At 37.7% G+C, this 19,237-nt stretch overlaps 1 protein-coding gene across 4 annotated transcripts in view; it reads left to right on the top strand.

The window, feature by feature from the left end:
* The window catches only part of TADA2A (transcriptional adaptor 2A), a 75,808-nt gene that overhangs the window by 50,970 nt on the left and 5,601 nt on the right, over nt 1–19,237 (top strand). For all 4 annotated transcript variants that reach the window (XM_077165090.1, XM_077165087.1, XM_077165088.1 and 1 more), the window contains 7 exons: nt 4,578–4,641; nt 6,397–6,440; nt 9,311–9,421; nt 11,062–11,133; nt 12,571–12,703; nt 14,508–14,551; nt 17,330–17,403. In XM_077165090.1, the coding sequence (XP_077021205.1) occupies nt 4,578–4,641; nt 6,397–6,440; nt 9,311–9,421; nt 11,062–11,133; nt 12,571–12,703; nt 14,508–14,551; nt 17,330–17,403 (542 nt within the window). The remainder of the gene's footprint in view (nt 1–4,577; nt 4,642–6,396; nt 6,441–9,310; nt 9,422–11,061; nt 11,134–12,570; nt 12,704–14,507; nt 14,552–17,329; nt 17,404–19,237) is intronic.

Genomic DNA, 19,237 nt, shown 5'->3' on the forward strand with positions numbered 1-19,237 from the left:
TAATTAATACATATGGCACTTCCTATGTGCCCTTTACACAACATAAACTCATTTAATCCTCACTAAAGCCTATGAGTTGAATATTGTTATAATTTGTGTGCCTATTTTACAGATGAGGAAATTGAAGCATGGAAAGGTCAAGTAAATGACTTGGGTTTACAGCCTGCAAATGGCAGTGGCATCTCCAGAGTTTATGCTCTTAATCCTGCACTATACGTATTCGCTTTATAACCTTGAATTTTTGTTGCTGTTGCTTTTTTTTGTGAGGTTTCACATTCATTCTGTAGCCTCACCGCATTCCTGAAAGATAGGAAAAGATACTTATTTACCCATTTTACATTTAGGGAAGTGTACAAAGTAACTTAAGTAACTTGCCTAAGGCTTCCTAGTTGGTAACCTTAACTATGAGGTTACTTGGTCTTCTTCCCTTCATAGAATTAATTGTGTGCATCTTTGTCCAAAGCTTAGGGAAGAAATTACTTTAAAGAAGCTTTGCTTTGGGGGAATACCTGAGTCACAGGTTTGCGCCATTGTGGTTGCAGTAGGGGTTTTGATTGGCCTCCCTGCTGTGAAGCCCTCTGAGTTGGTTTTCTTGCCAAGCAAGCAGTAAGTGCCTTCTGTCAGGAAAACAGAAACATGTTGCCAGCTATTTTGAACAGTGTTAGAAATACATTGCAGTGGGAAGGCGCTGACTCTGACTTCTGCCTACTTCTTGAAATATTTTCAGGCCAGCCTTTTGGAAACTTTGGTGTCAGTCTCCAATGAAATCACAGGGAGACTGTTCTTCCCCCAAAGCTTAGATTTCAGAGGCCTTCATAACATCAGTGGATAGGTTATGGGTGTTTTGGTTTTTTTTTAATGGTCTGGTTCTTTGTTTGACAGTTTTTACTAGTCCCCGGTGTTTTAAGTAGAAGGTGAACCAATGATGCTCATTCTTTCAGTACCTTTCTCTCATTTTGCCTGCTGTGCTGTGGTGTTTCCTGGGTTCTTCATGCAGTTAAGATCTTATAATCAGTTGCTACTATCTGAATGTGCTTTATAAAAATATGTAAAAAAAAAGAGAGAGTTCACTTCAAATATGAGTTCTTCTCTGAGAGAATTCCAGTTCTCCTCCTATTCAGTTCTGTGTATCCCTTTCCTTCCTTTTTTTTCTCCAGAGCCAGTTGTACAAGTTTGAACTATGAAATGATCATGCAGTAGAACTAATTATCAACAGTATTTATTTAAAGATTTTTTTTTCCCTAACACAGCCTCTTCAAGTTTTTTCTTTTTTCTCTTTTAAAATTTAAGTCCTTCCCACACAAATCTCAGGAAATAAGATGGCAAGTTGGTATCTTAGAATAATTACAGAAATGTTGTGTTGAAATTCACAGTAATTCCCACTGGATCTTTAAGGCATTTCTTTCCTGCTGAACTCTTCTTATTATCAGGCAGATAAATGAGATAAGGCATGTAAAGGGCCTGGAACATGGTAAGTACTTAGTATATTTTAGTTATTACTACATTTGCTTCCCTTTCTGCCTTGAATTGTTAACTTCCTAATTTTTCCTCTCTTATAAGAAATAGAGGATCTTCTCTTCCCTCTTTCTACTCTTCCTTCCATCAGCCTAGCACTCTGAAACCTGTCATTCCCCTCAGAAACTATTTATAAAACAGTATCAGGGTACAGTACATTTTGATATCTGAATTCGTATATGGAACAACCCTGTACATCAAAGAAGGATTTCATTTATAGAAAGATTTTTGCATCAAAAAAAAAAAATAGTTTGGAAAACTGTTGACTTAAATCTTGGACCTAAAAGTGTTCTTTTTAGTTCTTGGGAAGTTAGGGAAAAATGAAGCAATATTGTTTAAATCTTTGATCTTATTAGAAAAATAAAGAAAAATCCATGGTAGTTTATACTTTTTTTCTTTTTTTTAAACTCTTAAGCCTTTTAAAATGTTGCATTTATATACCTCTCCAGATCATCTAGCTAGGACTAAGTATATTTTTTATCAGACTCAGGGAAAATGACCTGGATAAAGTATTATTGGACATTTCCTAGTCATTGAAGTTGCATACATATATAGAGCATCTTTGCATAACCCAAGTTTTGGTATTTCTTCCTTCTAATCTGAGAATATCCAGAGGCCAGAGGTAGTAGAGAGGTATACCAAAATGAGTTAGGCTGAAGTATCCAGAATTTATTTCTGTTATCTTGGCAGGCCTACCATATTTACAGTGCTTCAGGTTTACTCAACAAAATTTTGTTTGCTTTCATGTAGTGAAAGTGATCGTAATGAACCATTTGTGTTTTGTTCTCTTACTTGGTTTGCCCTTTTTTTTTTTTTTTTTACCCCTACCCTAAAATCTAGTTCCGATAGAAATGTGCATTTCAAATTGTTCATGGAGGTGCCCTCAGGCACTGCAAGTGGGAAAGGTAATTGGGGATAGAGTAGAGAGAAGAGGTTCAGCTAACTCAGATCTGCTTTTTCTGTTACAAATAAGATTTTATTTTAAAGCAAGGTTTTAAATTTGCTGTTCTAGAACATACGTCTATACTGACTCATTGACTTGTGGACTTAACTTGAACTTGGATCTCACATTCAGAGGTTAAGCGAGTATTGCTCTTTAAGTTTATTAATATTGTAAAAGCTTAAGTATAGAGGTTCTAGGTTCTGTTTTGGAATGAAGCTTATTATCCCAGAAGAAGTGCTTGTCAAATGCAATGAATTCTTTGCTGTAAAAACTTGTGTGTTATTAGAAAATATATTACCTAGCATTTGAATAATGTGTTTTGATTTTTCAAAGGATGCAAGAAAGATTATGTTGTACTCTGGAGCCCCTTTTTTCTGGGAATGCATTCAGAAATTAAAACAAAAATTACCAAACTCTCAATTTATACAAAGCTTAAGGAGATAAGTCATTAAGGTCTATAATCTACTGAAATTATTAAATCTTAAAATACCTTCAGAATCCAGAGATTATAAATAAGAATGGTTTAATATAGAATAGTGCTAAGTTGTCATTCCTCATATTTTCTTCTAGAGTTGTTAAGAATCAGTCTTCATTTCTTAACTCTACAGGTTTGCCAATTGCAAAAAGGCCTGTGAGGGTTTTTTTTTTTTTTTTTTTTTTTTACTTAAGGCTTTTAAAATATGTGTTTCACTTTCGGTGAAGCCAGATTTAGGATATAGGACTAAAACACAGAGAGTAAACCTGATAACACAGAAAAAGTAGACATTTTAGATCATTTTAACATCTTTCCTATTCCAGGTTTGGATCCCTTCTGTTGTGCTTAGCAGCTGTGTGACCTTGGACAGGTTATTTTGTATGCGTGGCCCATAGGCCATGTGAGGGAGTGGTAGGAAATGAGACTGGAAAGGGAGTCAGGATCTAGGCCATGAAGGATCTTGTTGAACTCCTGTAAGTGGCTGGGAAGCCACTGAAGAATTGCAAGCAGGGCAACCACACAACCAGATTTGTGCTTTAAAATAGCACTCTGGTACCATTTGGAGGGGTGAATTGGAGTAAGGCAGGACTGGAATCAGTAAGGAAGTTGATGCTATGATCTAGATGAAATGAGAGGAGTGCTTACACTGTGAAATAGGATTAAAGATGAAGAGGAAGAAATGAATTTGAGAGAAATTTGAGCAGTAAATATAGATTCAACTCATTGACTAAGTATGAAAAGAAGGAGAGGAAAGAGTCCAGGTTGATTTCTGACTTGGGTGACTAGGTTTACTGTGACCAAGATACTCTTTGACCAAGATACCATGAGTTTGAGATTATAGGTTTTGATATATTTGGAAACATAGGAATGGAAGAGTTACAGGAATAAGATGAAGGGTGAAAAAAGAGAAGAGAACAGAACCCTGAGGAATTCTGAAGATGAAAAGAGAGTGATCAGAGGAATAAAGAGTACAAATTATTGTCCTGATTAAAGCTTTTGCTATCCCCTGTCTGTTTTCCTTATTCTTCATTTTTTAACAAAAGACTATAGACAGGAAAGTATTGGGATATGGGAAGCAAAGCGGAGCATGGCTTTTGGGTTGGCTTAATGGAACTTTTCACTAGTGAATGCAAAATTCCACCCCCTAAGTAGTTGCTGCTGCCCTTCTAAAAACTGTGACCCTGAGCAAATGTCTATGCTGCACCCTTACTCATATCAGTACTGTCTTGACATTGTCTCCTGAACTTATTCCTGTTCAGTTATGGCCACAATCAATACTCATTTTTATGACTAATAGATATAATTTCTAGCCCATGTATTACCAAAGTTCAGACCCTTCATTGAAGTGTTATATAAAAGCTAATTGATATATATAACAATGGCTAAAATTAGTGTTCAGTAGAAAGCAGAAATTGTTTTCTATCAATGCCTTATAAATATGGACATAGGAAAAAAGAACTTCATTATAGATAGAGAAATTCAGTACCCTAGGATAATTTGATGTTTCCATGAGGCAAATTTCCTTGACCATTGAGTGTGAATTAGTTAACAGGGTTCAGAGTTTAAAGCAGTTTGGGTAAAGGACTTAATTTTGTCTTGGCTTCATTTATGTATGTATGTATGTATGTATTTATTTATTTATAGCTCTGAAGATGGCTGTGGTAGATATCTATCATTCGAGGTTAAAAGAGAGACAAAGGCGAAAAAAGTAAGTATAAGAAACTTTCCTACATTCTTTCAGATTTGGACTGTTGACTATATATAGCCCATAAGACCTGTGACCTTGGGGAAGACACTCACCCTTCTTCAGCCTCAATTTTTCCATTTGTCAAATAGGGATAATAATCTCTGTACAGTTTCTACCTACTTCTTACCCTTTGTTGATGTTGTGAAGTGTTTTGAGTGTTTTGGAAAAAAGTAAGATAGAATTAAAATGCTATTAAATAACGATTTGCTAAATGCTGTCATTCTAACTGACCATTTTTTTATGAGAAGCCTTTGATCGAGAAGGATTTCAAGGAAATTCTGAACAAGTTCAGACTCTCCTGGCTATTTCTTCTCTTTGCAAAATATATATTCAGACTTAGAAATTATGGATCTCAAAATTCTGTTGGATTACAGAGACTTTAACCATTCAGAGAAGGGTGTGTGTTTTGGTTGGCTAAAGCTGCCAGAATACAATGTACCAGAAATGGGTTGCTTTTTCAAAGGGGATTTATTAGGTTACAAATTTTTAGTTCTAAGGCCATAAAAATGGCCATGCTAAGGCATCAGCAAGAAGATACCGTCACTGAAGAAGGCCTGATGGCATCCGGAGTTCCTCTATCACATGGGAAGGTACATGGTGGTGTCTGCTGGTCCTTCTCTCCTGGGCTGATTTTATAATGGCTCTCTCCGCTCCTGTGGGTTCCTTCTGGGTTCTCCTGGGGCATTTTCTTTTTGAGCTCTCTCTTAAAGGACTTCAGTAAAGGATTAAGACCCACCTTGAATTGGGTGGGTCACATCTCCGTGGAAACAACCTAATCAAAAGGTCCCACCCACAATGCATCTGCACCTAGGAGAATGGATTAGAAGAACATGGCTTCTCTGGGGTACATAACAATTTCAAAGCAGCACAGTATGTGAAGGGTGTGAGTGCGTTACGTATGTGTATGTGTGTAGGCTTATAACTATGTTGTTGCTGAATAAAGAGACAGTGTTATCTCAACAATAAAAGGTAGAGAGACTTGGGAAACACTTTGAGGGACCAAGATGTGATCTAAGGTAATGCTTACTCTGCGTGCCCAGAGTTAGCCTCCAGGAAATGCTAAAAAAAGTTTACCCAGCTTTTCTTGTGTGAAGCTTCATTCTTAGTCATGAATACCTCTGGTATAAATCAGAGGTTCCAGATAGGTCAACACGTCAACACTTCTGCATGGTTTACTTAAATTCCCTTTTGCTTAAAACTCATAACTGGACCTAGAAAATATTGTGGAACTTAGCAGTTGAAGTGCTGTTAGGTCTTATATTTTATGATGTCCTTCCATTAAGCATGTCTTATTTCATATAACTCCAAAGCATTATGTGAACATATAGTTGTAAATGTTGAATGTGTGATCATGGTTAATGTGTTTCTCTCAAATGGCTGCTGTCAATTATCATTCCTCTAAGTTGCCTAGATTAATTTTTATGATACGAACACAGATTCCCTTCTGTTTCATCTTAATGACACGTTTTTCAGTATTTGTGAGTACTTATTGATTCATTCATCCAGTAAATATTTATTGAAAGCTTATGTGAAGAGAGAGAGAAATATGTGATGCTCAGGAGCCTAAAATTGCTAGTGATTAACTGACCTGTAGAGTTTTGACTTCAATGTTCCACCTCAGAGTGTTTAGGACTTCTAATAAAAGCTACATTTGGAAGGCATTATGAACTGTGAAACTGATTATAATACACAGATTATTGTGGTTTTTCATTCTAGGATTATAAGAGACCATGGATTAATCAACCTTAGAAAGTTTCAGTGTAAGTATTAGCTGTTTTCTTTATTTTCAAATTTCTTCCAACATAATTGATTAGTTTAAAACAAATAATTTATAGCAGTAGTCCTTAATCCAGTTTGTACATTAGCATTACTAGAGAGCTTTAAAAAATTGTGATACCTGGGCATCACCCTGGATTAATAAATCAGAATCTTTGTGGCTGGAGATAAAGCGTTGTATTTTTTAAAAGTCTTCAAGGCAGTTTGATGCATGGTGAAAGTTAAGAACCATTCATTTATAATCAACAACACTTGCACTGTAATTATTATTTTTTAATTAGTATAGTAATTACAACATGACCATAAATGGTTCATTTCTGAAAATGAACAGGATCGTGTTTTGGAACTACATGGCAAATATAGCATAACCTTTATCTTCAGATTTGTGAATATTTTTATGGAAAAATCAACAGAAACTGATTCCTTTACTTTGCATGTTTAGCATCCTACAGTGTTAATATGTAATATGAGATTTAGCATCCTACAATGTTAATATTTAAATATGACATTTAACATTGTAGGATGATGATAGTAAATCTGTAATGATTTTTAAGTAAGTGCTAACTTTGACCTTCTGTTTTAAATACAGGAGGTACCTGTGCTGGGGAGAAAAAATCCCCATACTCCTTCTACAATGTAGAATTTATTCAGCAAATGATGATGATTACATAATAATAACAAATACAATGTTTACACAAAAATGTTTATAACAGTTTCATATCATGTACTTTTTTTATAGATTATAGTACCTGATAATTATTGTGGTAGGTATTCTAGGTGACAGAATCTTATATGAAGAGGTGCTGCTTTGATACTTTGTGGCACTGTTTCAAGTCAGCTAACCACAGAGGCTACGTATCTTTTCAATTTAAATAAATGTCGGTATATAGTTTTAAAAATATATAGTCATGACCGTAGTCATGACATTTTATGTCCTTTATGTTTTCACTTTACATTACTGATTTTTCAAGTTATCTTGATGTCTCAAGAATGTCATTTTTAATAATTGCATATTATGTTGTGTATGTATCTAAATAAATAATTATATATTTAGCTTGTCTTTTATTGGCTATTTAGCTTATTTTCAGTTTTTAAAATCATTGTAAATAGCACTGTGATTAACTTTTTTAGTTAATAAAGCTTTGTATGTATTTAGAATTTTTTTTTAAGGTAGATTCCCAGAAGTGCAACTAACAGGTCAAAGTGTATGATCATTAAAAACTTGCTGCATGCTGCCAGATAGCTTTGCAAAAGATGATTATATTAATTTATATCTTCTAGCAGTATATGAGATTTCCTGTTTAACCCCATCCTTATCAAGAGCTGTAGGTTTTTAAAAATAATTCAGGTTCAGATTTTCTTTGCCCTTTTTATAGACAGTAATTGGTCATGTTCTGGTAGCCACAGTGGTGAGTGTCTGAATTCCTGGGCTTTCTGTAATAGGTCAACTTGGTTTTGACCTTTACTTGTAGTAGACATTGACTCTTGTATATATCTTGTTCTCAACTGGTGGACAGTTCGGCCTCATTATTCTGTTCCTTGTATTTTTTAAGTAAGGGCCAAGGTGAAAGGCGTGGCTTCTGAGAATGTAGAAATAGCATATTTTGGTAGAGTTCAGTTGTCACTCTACCAGATGTACAAGTGACCCTAATATAGAGGGAGTTTTTTTTTCCCTTCAAATTTTGAAATTTTGCTACAAATTATTCTGTTATCCCTGCAGTGAAGGTTTTTTTCCCTTGTTTTTTGTTTGTTTTTTTTTTTAGGTGTAAATAATCAACCCATGGCTGCTTATCAAATAAGCTCTTAGAATTTATGAACAAGAATGTCTCCTGCAAGGGAGGAGATTCATCTGAAAAGGGGATTTAATTTAAAGAAGTGTCATCAAGTGGAAGCCTATATATTTAGTCCAAGAGTGGAGAGAACTAGCCTAATTACTATTGAGTATCTGATTGAGATGACCGAGTAGCAGTTCCTGGTAGTTCCTGGGACCTCCAAACCTACCAGTTATCGTCAGTCAGCTTTACCCCCATCCTCTTTGCCAGAACCTCTTTTTCTCAGAGGTTTGATTAATAGTAATCCCCAAAGGAACTGGCCCCACCTATTGTGCATATGTAACTTTTTATTTGCCTGATGGTTACATTAAAACAGAACCTCATTAGTAGTAAACTAAGTTGCAGTGCTTAATTCAGTTTAGAGCAAGGTAAAATGAACTATATGGAGAGTGAAGAAATATGTGCCTCACTTCAAGGTACGTAGGTGGAGAGATTTCAGGGGAAGCATGCAAGAGATCACACACTTTTTCTAGGCCGATCTACCTCTTCTGGATGGATTATTGTTTCTGTGGTTCCTTTGTTTTCCTGAGGAAGCTAATAACCAGAAATTTGGGCAGCATTGTTCGCAATAATGCAAGTTCTGTCCTCATAAATTTTGTTTTTCCCATCACTGCCAGCAGTCCCTCTTCTGTACAGATTAAAAGATAGTGAGGTGTGGGAGGTCACGAGGGTGCTCAGGAGTGGAGATGAAATCTAGTGATAATATCCCTATTTGATAGTTACTGTGATGGCTATTATCATTATGATTAGTGTTTTACATTCTTAGCTTTCCTGTTTGTTTCCTGTCATGGCTATGTTGGTCACGTGAGGTTAGGAACAAAATTCTTTCGTTTCACTTCTTTTAAAAGAAATGGAGGGCAGGCCACAGTGGCCCAGCAGGCAAGAACGCTTGCCTGCCATGCCAGAGGACCCGGGTTCGATTCCCAGTGCCTGCCCATGTAAAAAAAAGAAAGAAAGAAATGGAGAGAACTCAGGGATCCTCAGGCTCTCCATGGCATGGTGATGCTTTCCTCTCTCTGTAGTGATGGAACGGCGGTATCCCAAGGAGGTCCAAGACCTTTATGAAACAATGAGGCGATTTGCAAGGATCGTGGGGCCAGTGGAACATGACAAGTTCATTGAGAGCCATGCATGTAAGTGGTTTTGAGCCTTGAGCAAGTTCTTGTGTGTATATTTAATATAAATAGGAGAGATAATTGTGTGTTTTATGTGCAGTTCTGTACATAAATAAATGGATATTTTTGTCTTTGCTCCCTTTTGTTAGCATGAGATAAGTCTGGGACTGTGGAGAGGTGGGGTGGGAAAAGACAGATTAAAAAGCCTACTGGCTTTCTTTTTTCCATTTAAACAGTAGTTTAGTAGTTGTTTCCCCCCTCCCCCCCCCCCAATTTTTTATTATAGAAGTTTTCAATAGCTATAGAGGTAGAAAGAATAATATAATGAATCCCTGTGTATCCATCACCTAGCTTCAATAATTATCAACACATGGCGCATCCGATTTCACCTCTACCATCCACTTCTCTCCCACTCTCAAGTGGATTATTTTGGAGTAAATCACAGACATCATTTATTTTGTACAAACATTTTAGTTTTAAAACTAGTTTTAAAAGTGGGGACAGAATTGTATGACTTGTGGAGATAGTAACTCCATCCTTCTGGTACCTTTCTGTAGTTTTCCTGAGAGCTCTACCCAGTTATGATTTGATTTTCTTGATTTAAAAATTGAATTGTTTTTAGAAGTAAGGCCTAGGCTTTAAAACAGCCTAGACTGGGTGGCTTATTCTGTAGCTATCATCCTGAGCTTTGGGTATATGGCCCCCAAGTTCAGTTCTGGAAGGCGCTTTACCAAGGTAATTAACTGTTCAACTATTTCTTGCATAAGCATTGAAGGCATTTATCTGGGCCAGATTGGTTGTCCCCAAGAAACACCCTGTTTGGTGGGCATTCTTTGTGTGGTTTGTGCTTTTGTACTGGGTGAAAGAACCTTTACCTCCAGTCCCAACTTGTGCCATTTCTGGTTTATATGTTGTTTCAAAAAAGCTACAACCCATGGAATAGCCAGGCTATTTCTTCATCCCATGTCATAAGCACCCAAATTTGAATGTTCTATCACATAAGCCAAACTACACCCTCATCTGTGTGCTCAGAGGAGGCAGAAACCTTTCGTTTATGGAAAATACACTGTTCTTTAGTTCCTATAGAAGAAAAGCTGTAAAGAAATGTCTGGAGCTTGAGCACAAAACTTTTGTCTTTCCCTTGCATCAGGGCCACATTAAGGTAGCTTAGACAGTTTTCATAAAAGAATTTGGTCACGTGAATAGAATTTTTTTAATAGAAAATAGGTAGAGCAGGTAAACTTGGTTATTTTGAAACTACATTGATTACTTCTATAGACAAATAAATCCAGCCAGTTCTCCAGTTACCTAGGAGACATCAGCTGTTTCTCCAGCTGGAGCAGGTTTTTTTCAAACCCTTGGGTAAAATTTCTAATGAGAAGTTACCAGCAAGTAGTTTCCCCTGAATGAAATTGCCTGGTCTTTTATATAAGGCATACTTACTGAAAATGCTCAAAAGCAAAGGTGTTCATTCAGATATTGTGACAGTTATATATCATTGTGACTATACTTAATGCCATTGAGTTACATACTTAAAAATGGTTAAAATGGTAAGTTTTAAGTTATGTATATGTCACCACAATTCAAAAATGAAAAGTGTTCATTCATGTTGCTTTGTTTTTCCAATATTTCTCCTTTATTCATTTTGGGGAAAATAGTGGAATTTGAACTCCGAAGGGAAATCAAGAGGCTCCAGGAATATAGGACAGCAGGCATCACCAATTTTTGTAGTAAGTATTACTAGAGCCGTATAATGTATCAGAGAGCAATGCCTTCTGAACAGATGGAGGAAATCTCTATTTGAGGTGTTGTGGGTTTTTTTTTTTTCCTTAAACAAGCTTTCCTTTTTGTGAATGAGCTTTTGATCTTTCCAGTTAAGTTTCATCTATTTAATCCCTCTTATGCGGGTTATCTGAATCAACACACCAGGAAAAGAGAGGGGCTGCTTTAAATTAAGGTTTTGCCATGACTCTTAAGACAAGAGTTTTGTATTCCAGTTTTTTGCCTCAGTCTTTTAAAATATAGTAATGTATCGTCTAATCATTCTTATTAACTAGGTTTCAACTGGCTGTAGCTGCTTGCATTCCAGGTCCTCCAGGTAGTGGTAATAATTGTATTAATAGCAACTAATATCTCGAGTGTTAAGCATTTCACCTGGATTATGGAATTTAATCCTCATAGCAAACTCATGTGAAGATAGGTACTGTTTTTTTCATTCAAGAAGTTATGGGTTAAAGAGATTGAAAAGCTACTTAGTAGTAGAGCTAGGCCACGTGTAAGGCAATGTATTATAGTAGTTAAGAACTTGGGGTCTAGACAGGGATAGCTTGGGTTTGGATCTGGTTCTCCTGCTTACCAGCTCTATGAGTCTGTTCAAGTTACACAGATTATCCTGGGGCTCTGAGTCTGTTCAAGTTACACAGATTATCCTGGGGCTCTGTGAAACAGTTTGAAACCCACTAGTGTGGTATGTTGGATGGAATCTGCATACTTTTTTTTTTAACATGGGCAGGCACCGGGAATCGAACCCGGGTCCTCGGGCATGGCAGGCAAGCACTCTTACCTGCTGAGCCACCGTGGCCCGCCCAAAATCTGCATACTTTTAACATGTAGAAAACCAACCCCTTTGTTAAGCAAGATGCTTATAAAGAGGAGAAAAGAATAGTACCAGCCAAAGAGAACTTATTTTTATTTGTAAATCTAATTAGGGTGCTTTTTTGGGGGGGTGCATGGTCCGGGTCTCTCGCATGAAAGGTGAGAATTCTACCACTGACCCACCATGCCCCCTCTAATTAGTTTTTAAGGAAGAATATATACTTATATCATTGTGTGACTTTGGAAGAATAAATAAGTAGAAAAAATAAGACAGGAAGAAAATATGACAACATTAAAAGTTAGTTACTTTTTGGGGGTGGAAATATGAGTGACTGTTATGTTCTTTGTACTTTTCTGTGCTTTTTTTTTTTCTTTTTTTAATTCCCCAAATTTCTTAAAGAAAGAAAAGGGGAAGAATATTTTAATTTAGTGTCAAGAAAGGGATTTCAGACTAGAGGAAATATGCTTTGCTAAGGAAACTAAAAAAACTGTGAACTGTTTACTGGTCGGTTGGGAAAGCCTTCGAGTCTGCTGCACTGCCATTGCAGTCATGGTACTTTGTCCACCTGCAGGTGCCAGAACCTATGATCACCTCAAGAAGACACGAGAAGAGGAACGCCTCAAACGCACCATGCTCTCTGAAGTTCTCCAGTATATCCAGGACAGTAGTGCCTGCCAGCAGTGGCTCCGCCGACAAGCTGACATGTGAGTAATGAGTCCTGGGTGAAGGAGGCATCCCCTGTTGGACACTCTGGCCTTTATGTGTATTTTTTGACAATTCCGTTGGCAACCTAGACGGCAGAGTAATAATAATTGGAAAACTAGAAAAATTCAGAAATATTTTACCATTCCATCTCAAAAACAATGTGACAGTATGGTACTGACAATTTTGAGAAACATAATTGGCCTCCTAGAATCCTACTTTGCTACTTTGATTTTTGTTTTTTGTTTTTTTTTTTTTTTGCATGGGCAGGCACCAGGAATCAAACCCAGGTTTCTGGCATGGCAGGCGAGAACTCTGCCTACTGAGCCAGGGTGGCCTGCCTTGCTACTTTGCTTTTATTTAATATACACGTGTATTCCTTCTAGCCTCCCACCCATGCCTTCTTTTCCCCTTCATATCTACTGGCATGATTTACATTGGAGAGTCATGTTCTTCTCCCTTCCCCAATGTTGGGCTCAGTGGTGCATCAGGCTAAAAGGTCATCTCACCAAGTCCAAGGGATTTTCCCCTGTGCCAGTTTGAAGTTGTTGTGGACCTAGAAAAGCCATGTTCTTTAATCCTCATTTCTGGGTGGGATCTTTTTTATTGTTCCCGTGGAGATGTGACCTACCCAATTGTTACTGGTAACTTTTGATTAGATGGTTTGCATGGAGACTTGTCGCCACCCGAATTTAAGGTGGGGTTGCTTATTAGAGTCCTTTAAGAGGGAACTGTTTTGGAAAAAGTTCCAGAGCCAGCAGAGCCCACACTGGCTTCCAAAAGCCAGAAACTTTTGAAAATGCAGAAGGAAAATGCCCCCAGGGAAGCCTTATGAAATGAGGAGAGAAAGCTAACAGATGTCCCTTGTGCCCTCCCAGCTGAGAGAAACCCTGAACTTCACTGGCCCTTTCTTTGGACTTACAATATCTGTTGGGCAGAGCGCCTTCCCCCATGATGTGCAAACCCCTAGCAAATATTCCAAGAAGCTTCCCCCACCCATGATCTCTAGGAAACCCATGGAGCCCACCCCAGCTCACCAGCCCACGCAGTAGTCACATGACTCCCCTTGCCTTGTGGCAGTTACAGCTCCAGCAACTGGAATCTTGTGATAAGCTCCCTTTACCCAACGTCCACCCTCCAGCAGTTACAACCCTATATGACTATGGGGCCGGGGGGAGGGGCGGGGGGGTGGTAAGGGGCGGTTAGCTTTTAAGTCCCTGCCAATAAAAACTTCAAACTCCCCGCTAAGCACCCTTCTTCTAAACCAACCAATGAGAACCTGCCAATTTCTTGCACCCAAGCTAGACAATAAAAATCCTCCGTTTCCCTACTTCCTGCCAATCATCCTATATAAGCTGTACCCCTTCCTTGCTCAGGGCTGTTGCCATCTTAGGCTTCAGCCCGCCTGCACAAATTATACAATAAAACGCCTTTAATGGAGTTCAAATTTACATCTCTTCTCCTCCAGGTTAAAAAAAAAAATCTATCAGTATCTTTCTTTAGATGCCTTAATTTGGACATTTTCATGGCCTTAAAACTGTAAACTTACAACTTAATAAATTCCCTTTTTAAAAGCTGTTCCATTTCTGGTATATTGCATTCTAGAAGCTTACATACCAAAATACCCCCCATAACAAGTTTTTGCCCTGGTCAGGACAGTGATCTATCCTGTAAAACAGTACATTTTATCTCATTATATCTCTTGAAAGTGATTCCCCTGATAAATATTCCTCTAGTTCCACAGGGGCTTTTGGAAATTGCTTTTTTTGATGTGACATGAGTTTAAATACCTCTTCTTTGTTGTAGTGACTCTGGCCTGAGTCCTTCCATTCCGATGGTTCCAAATTCAGGTAATTATTTCTCAGCCTGAGCAAGTCTTGATTGTGAGGTTGCATTCAATGGGATATCACAGCCTGATAATACCCCTTCTGTGAGAGTGGGGTGCTTAAAAAAAGTAATGGTAATCAAGTGGTAGCCCTATTTATAAACATCAGCACGTTTTCAGAATCTGCATGGCCCGATGGGGACTACATTTTTGGGTACATGTGCCAGGAAAAGGGACTGTCTTGAGGGTTAGAGTACAGAGAAGTATATTCTTTACTTTATCAGTGTTTGTGGGTAACTTAGTGGTTTTATCTACCACAGATTTTGAGATTTGTCTTACAGAGAATAAAGTAAAGGCTTTGTATGCTATATTAACAGAAGGCTTGTTACTTGCCGGAGACTCAAGGATTTCTTATAAGTTGAAGATATGAAGTGTTTCTGTTTCTTAGTTTTTCCTCTTTTGGTATCTCCTATTTTGAGGTAGTTTACAGAGCAAGGTTAATCCATATATTTGCTAATCCTTGGTGATTGGTAATCAGTAATTTCGGGGGGAGCAGATATTAGTTACGTAAGGAACTTTTTTTTTTTAATTAAAAAAAGAATTAACAAAACAATTAGAAATCATTCCAATCTACATGTACAATCAGTAATTCTTAATAACATCACATGGTTGCATATTCATCATTTCTTAGTACATTTGCATCGATTTAGAAAAAGAAATAAAAAGACAACAGAATAAGAATTAAAACAATAATAGAAAGAAAAAAAACAAAAAACCTATACCTCACATGCAGCTTCATTCAGTGTTTTAACATAATTGCATTACAATTGGGTAGTATTGTGCTGTCCATTTCTGAGTTTTTATATCCAGTCCCGTTGTACAGTCTGTATCCCGTCAGCTCCAATTACCTGTTCTCTTTTTTTTTTTTTTTAATTAATGGAACGAAAGAAATTAACCCAACATTTAGAGATCATACCATTCTACATATGCAATCAGTAATTCTTAACATCATCACATAGATGCATGATCATCATTTCTTAGTACATTTGCATCGGTTTAGAAGAACTAGCAACATAACCGAAAAAGATATAGAATGTTAATATAGAGAAAAAAATAAAAGTAATAATAGTAAAATCAAAGCAAAACAAAACAAAACAAAAACCTATAGCTCAGATGCAGCTTCATTCAGTGTTTTAACCTGATTACTTTACAATTAGGTATTATTGTGCTGTCCATTTTTGAGTTTTTGTATCTAGTCCTGTTACACCGTCTGTATCCCTTCAACTCCAATTGGCCATTATCTTACCCTGTTTCTACCTCCTGCTGGACTCTGATATCAAGGACATATTCCAAATTTATTCTCGAATGTCTGTTCACATCAGTGGGACCATACAGTATTTGTCCTTTAGTTTTTGGCTAGACTCACTCAGCATAATGTTCTCTAGGTCCATCCATGTTATTACATGCTTCATAAGTTTATCCTGTCTTAAAGCTGCATAGTATTCCATCGTAAGGAACTTTGAATAAAGATTGTGGTGTTTCTTTTTTTGTTCTCTTGATTATCTTTCCCCTCTGCTCATATGGTAGGATAGCCATTTCCCCTAATCAGAACATATGGGCCCCTCCACTGATTAGAGATGGAGTAGTCAAAAAGACAACCCACTTGTAGTTTTACCATTCTTTGAAGGCTTAGAACAACAGACCTTGTGATCCCTTCCCCTTATTGCCCTGAGTTGCTTCTATAGCAATACCAAGTCAGAAGCTTGTCATCATTGTGTGTAGCCTAGCCTCTGGTGACTTTTGTAAGGTACCAAATTCTTTTAGTCTTCATTTTTCAGCATTTGGAGTGAGGTTAGGCGTGTTGGTTATAGAGAAGCCCTTATCCTCTGTGTTGAAATTACAGAGGAGTCTGTTTTCCAACAGAATAGCCTATGACAATCCCTCTCTTTTCACTGTTCCTCCTGAAAGACAATCCTCCTACAATTTGTGAATGTATTCTACATTTTATTTTGCTTAAATAAGTCTTTCACTTTCTGCTGTCCTTTCATCTCCAACTGAACACTAATCCTAAATATACATATAAAATGAAACAAAATAAAAAATACTTTGCGCATCAAATTTCCTATCCTGGGCAGTGACCCACTACTTGGGTTTCTTTCAGGTATGTGAGTTGACCTCAGCCCTTGCTTTGCAGTATAATTGCTCATTGTTTCTGTGTGTGGATCTTTCAGGTAAACAGGGCTACTTGGGAAGAAATAGATACTCTCTCACATAATAAATAAGAAGAGCCTTATGCTGGCCTAACAGTCTGCCTTTGATCTGAGGGCAAATGGTCCTTGGTTAATTACCATGTTTGCCTTGTGCTGCTGGCAGAGTGGCAAGGGTTAGGGAATGTCTCTCCTACAGAGTTGGTATTTCCATTCATCAGCTGTCAAGCAGGCAGCATGTGACCCTTCTTAGCTGGATGGTGACACCTGGGCTTTAGATTTTAGGGATTCCCACAAAGAAATAGGTGGTGCTTACTGTGGTAAAGAGTCATATATTGTGCTAAGGTATGTATATGTATGATCATATATGTATTTTGGCAGAGCAAAGGGGACATGAGTTACCACTTCTCTTTTCATGTGAAAGTTTGGTGTGCCATGTTGCTAGTAAACTGAGGCCTGAGGGGATGGGTAGAGAGTTCCTACAGTTGGATATAGTGATCCTGTATTAGCTGGCCTGGATGCACTGAACTCTGTTCTATTTTATGCACCAGAAATTGTCACAACTGTGAAATGTATGCTTTTTTCTGTGTCTTTAGGTAGACGGAGTGCACCACCCTTGAACCTTACTGGCCTCCCTGGCACAGAGAAGCTGAATGAAAAAGAAAAAGAGGTAACAAAAAGAAGGGGAATAGAGGAAATAGTAAGGATTCATTGAGTTGTCTTTAAAAACCCATTACAGAATCAAACTCCTTTGCTGAACTTATCTGACGTACATGCACAGCTTATCTATCCCAGGAGAAGTTTAACCTCAGTGGGTATCAAAAAACTCCTTTCCTCATCGTGCTGCCACCATTCCACTTTTGGGGGAAGAATGTCTGGCATGTAAATTTAAATAATGATAGCAGCTATCATGTATTGAGCATTTACCATGTGCCCTCTACTATGCTAAGTGCTATATGTAAATGGATTAATTTTTTTAAAAACCTAAAATAGCTTTTACATGAAAATGGATATTTCCTGTTGAAATAGTCACTTAGGGAAGTTCTACATTTATCTCAACAATATAACCGTCACTTAAAATATTTTTGGAATTGGCTCAAGTATGTTTATAAACCAGAAAAAAAAAAAAGAAGAAATCAACATCACAGATAGTCTTACATTAGTTTTAATTTAAAAATGCTATGACCGGGCGGGCCGCGGTGGCTCAGCGGGCAAGAGTGCTTGCCTGCTATGCCGGAGGACCTCGGTTCGATTCCCGGCCCCAGCCCATGTAAAAAACAAACAAACAAACAAAATATAATAAAAAAAACAAGAAAATGTTTAAAGATGTTTCCCTTCCTTCCTTCTATCCTTCCTTCCTTCTCTGTCTTTCCTTCCCTTCCTCCCTCTCTTTAAAAAAAAAAAAAAAAAAATGCTATGACCTATTTTCCTGTCCTATTGTAATCATTAGGTTTGTCTGTTTCTAAAATTTAAATCCACCCTAAAAGAATCATCATTACAAGTATTCAGAAGAATGTGCCACACCTCTGAAGTCCATCCCGTAGAGGAATTCCATTTTTTCTTCTTCCCAAGCTCTTTTCATAATTCGCAAGAGCAAGTCTTCCCGTCTACCACCTCGTATCATTAGTTCACATCAGACAGTGAGGAAGATTCACAGTGTAGGGGCTGGTCTTAGTATTTTATTTTGTGCACCAAGTAGAGTGAAGATTAGTTTGAAGATAGAAAGATGTATATGTTATATCTAAGTATTGCTGAAGAAAGTCACAGGTCAGTCTGATTCAAGTATGAAACGGCTCAGAATTTCAAGCAGTTTTTATTGTTACCCACATAATGGTGACCTCAGGCTGCTCATTGCTGGATAAAGGCAGGTGAACTAGGTTGAGCCAACTTTCTAGATGTTTAGCAGCAGAAATGCTCTCTTTCTAGCAAGGCTCCTCCCTGTATCTCCTCTTCATCTGAAATAGGAAATGTAATCTCGAAAGCTAAAGACTACTACTTTATACTGACATTAAAAATAATATTGGGGTCGGGTTGCTAGGGTAGTTCAGTGATAGAATTCTCACCTGCCATGCGGGAGACCTGGGTTTGATTCCTGGCCCATGCACTTCCCAGACAAAGAAACCAACAAAAACAAAGAAAAAATACAACAAATGGTGCTGCAGTAACAGGATACTCACATGGAAAAAGAATGAAATGTGACCCCGCCATAGAGCATACAAAAAAATAATACTACTAATAATGTGGCTCACATGTGGTCATCATAGCATCGGTACCTCCCACCCCTGCAGTGCCCTTTGGCTCTTCCTGACTGACAGTGTTGGAATGCTGCCTTCCCTCTACTGAGGCATTTAGCAGTTGATTTGTGCATGAGCCAGTCTGCTTCTCTCGGGAACACATACTTTTATTCTCTGACAGACCCAGGCAACTGAGCCAGCTGCACGTGTTAATGGCTCTCTTAGCATTACGTCCTGGCTTACTCTTCCTGGATGTCTGTCTTTAGGGAG

This window comes from Tamandua tetradactyla, chromosome 6 (assembly GCF_023851605.1).
Source record: "Tamandua tetradactyla isolate mTamTet1 chromosome 6, mTamTet1.pri, whole genome shotgun sequence".
NCBI lineage: Eukaryota > Metazoa > Chordata > Mammalia > Pilosa > Myrmecophagidae > Tamandua > Tamandua tetradactyla.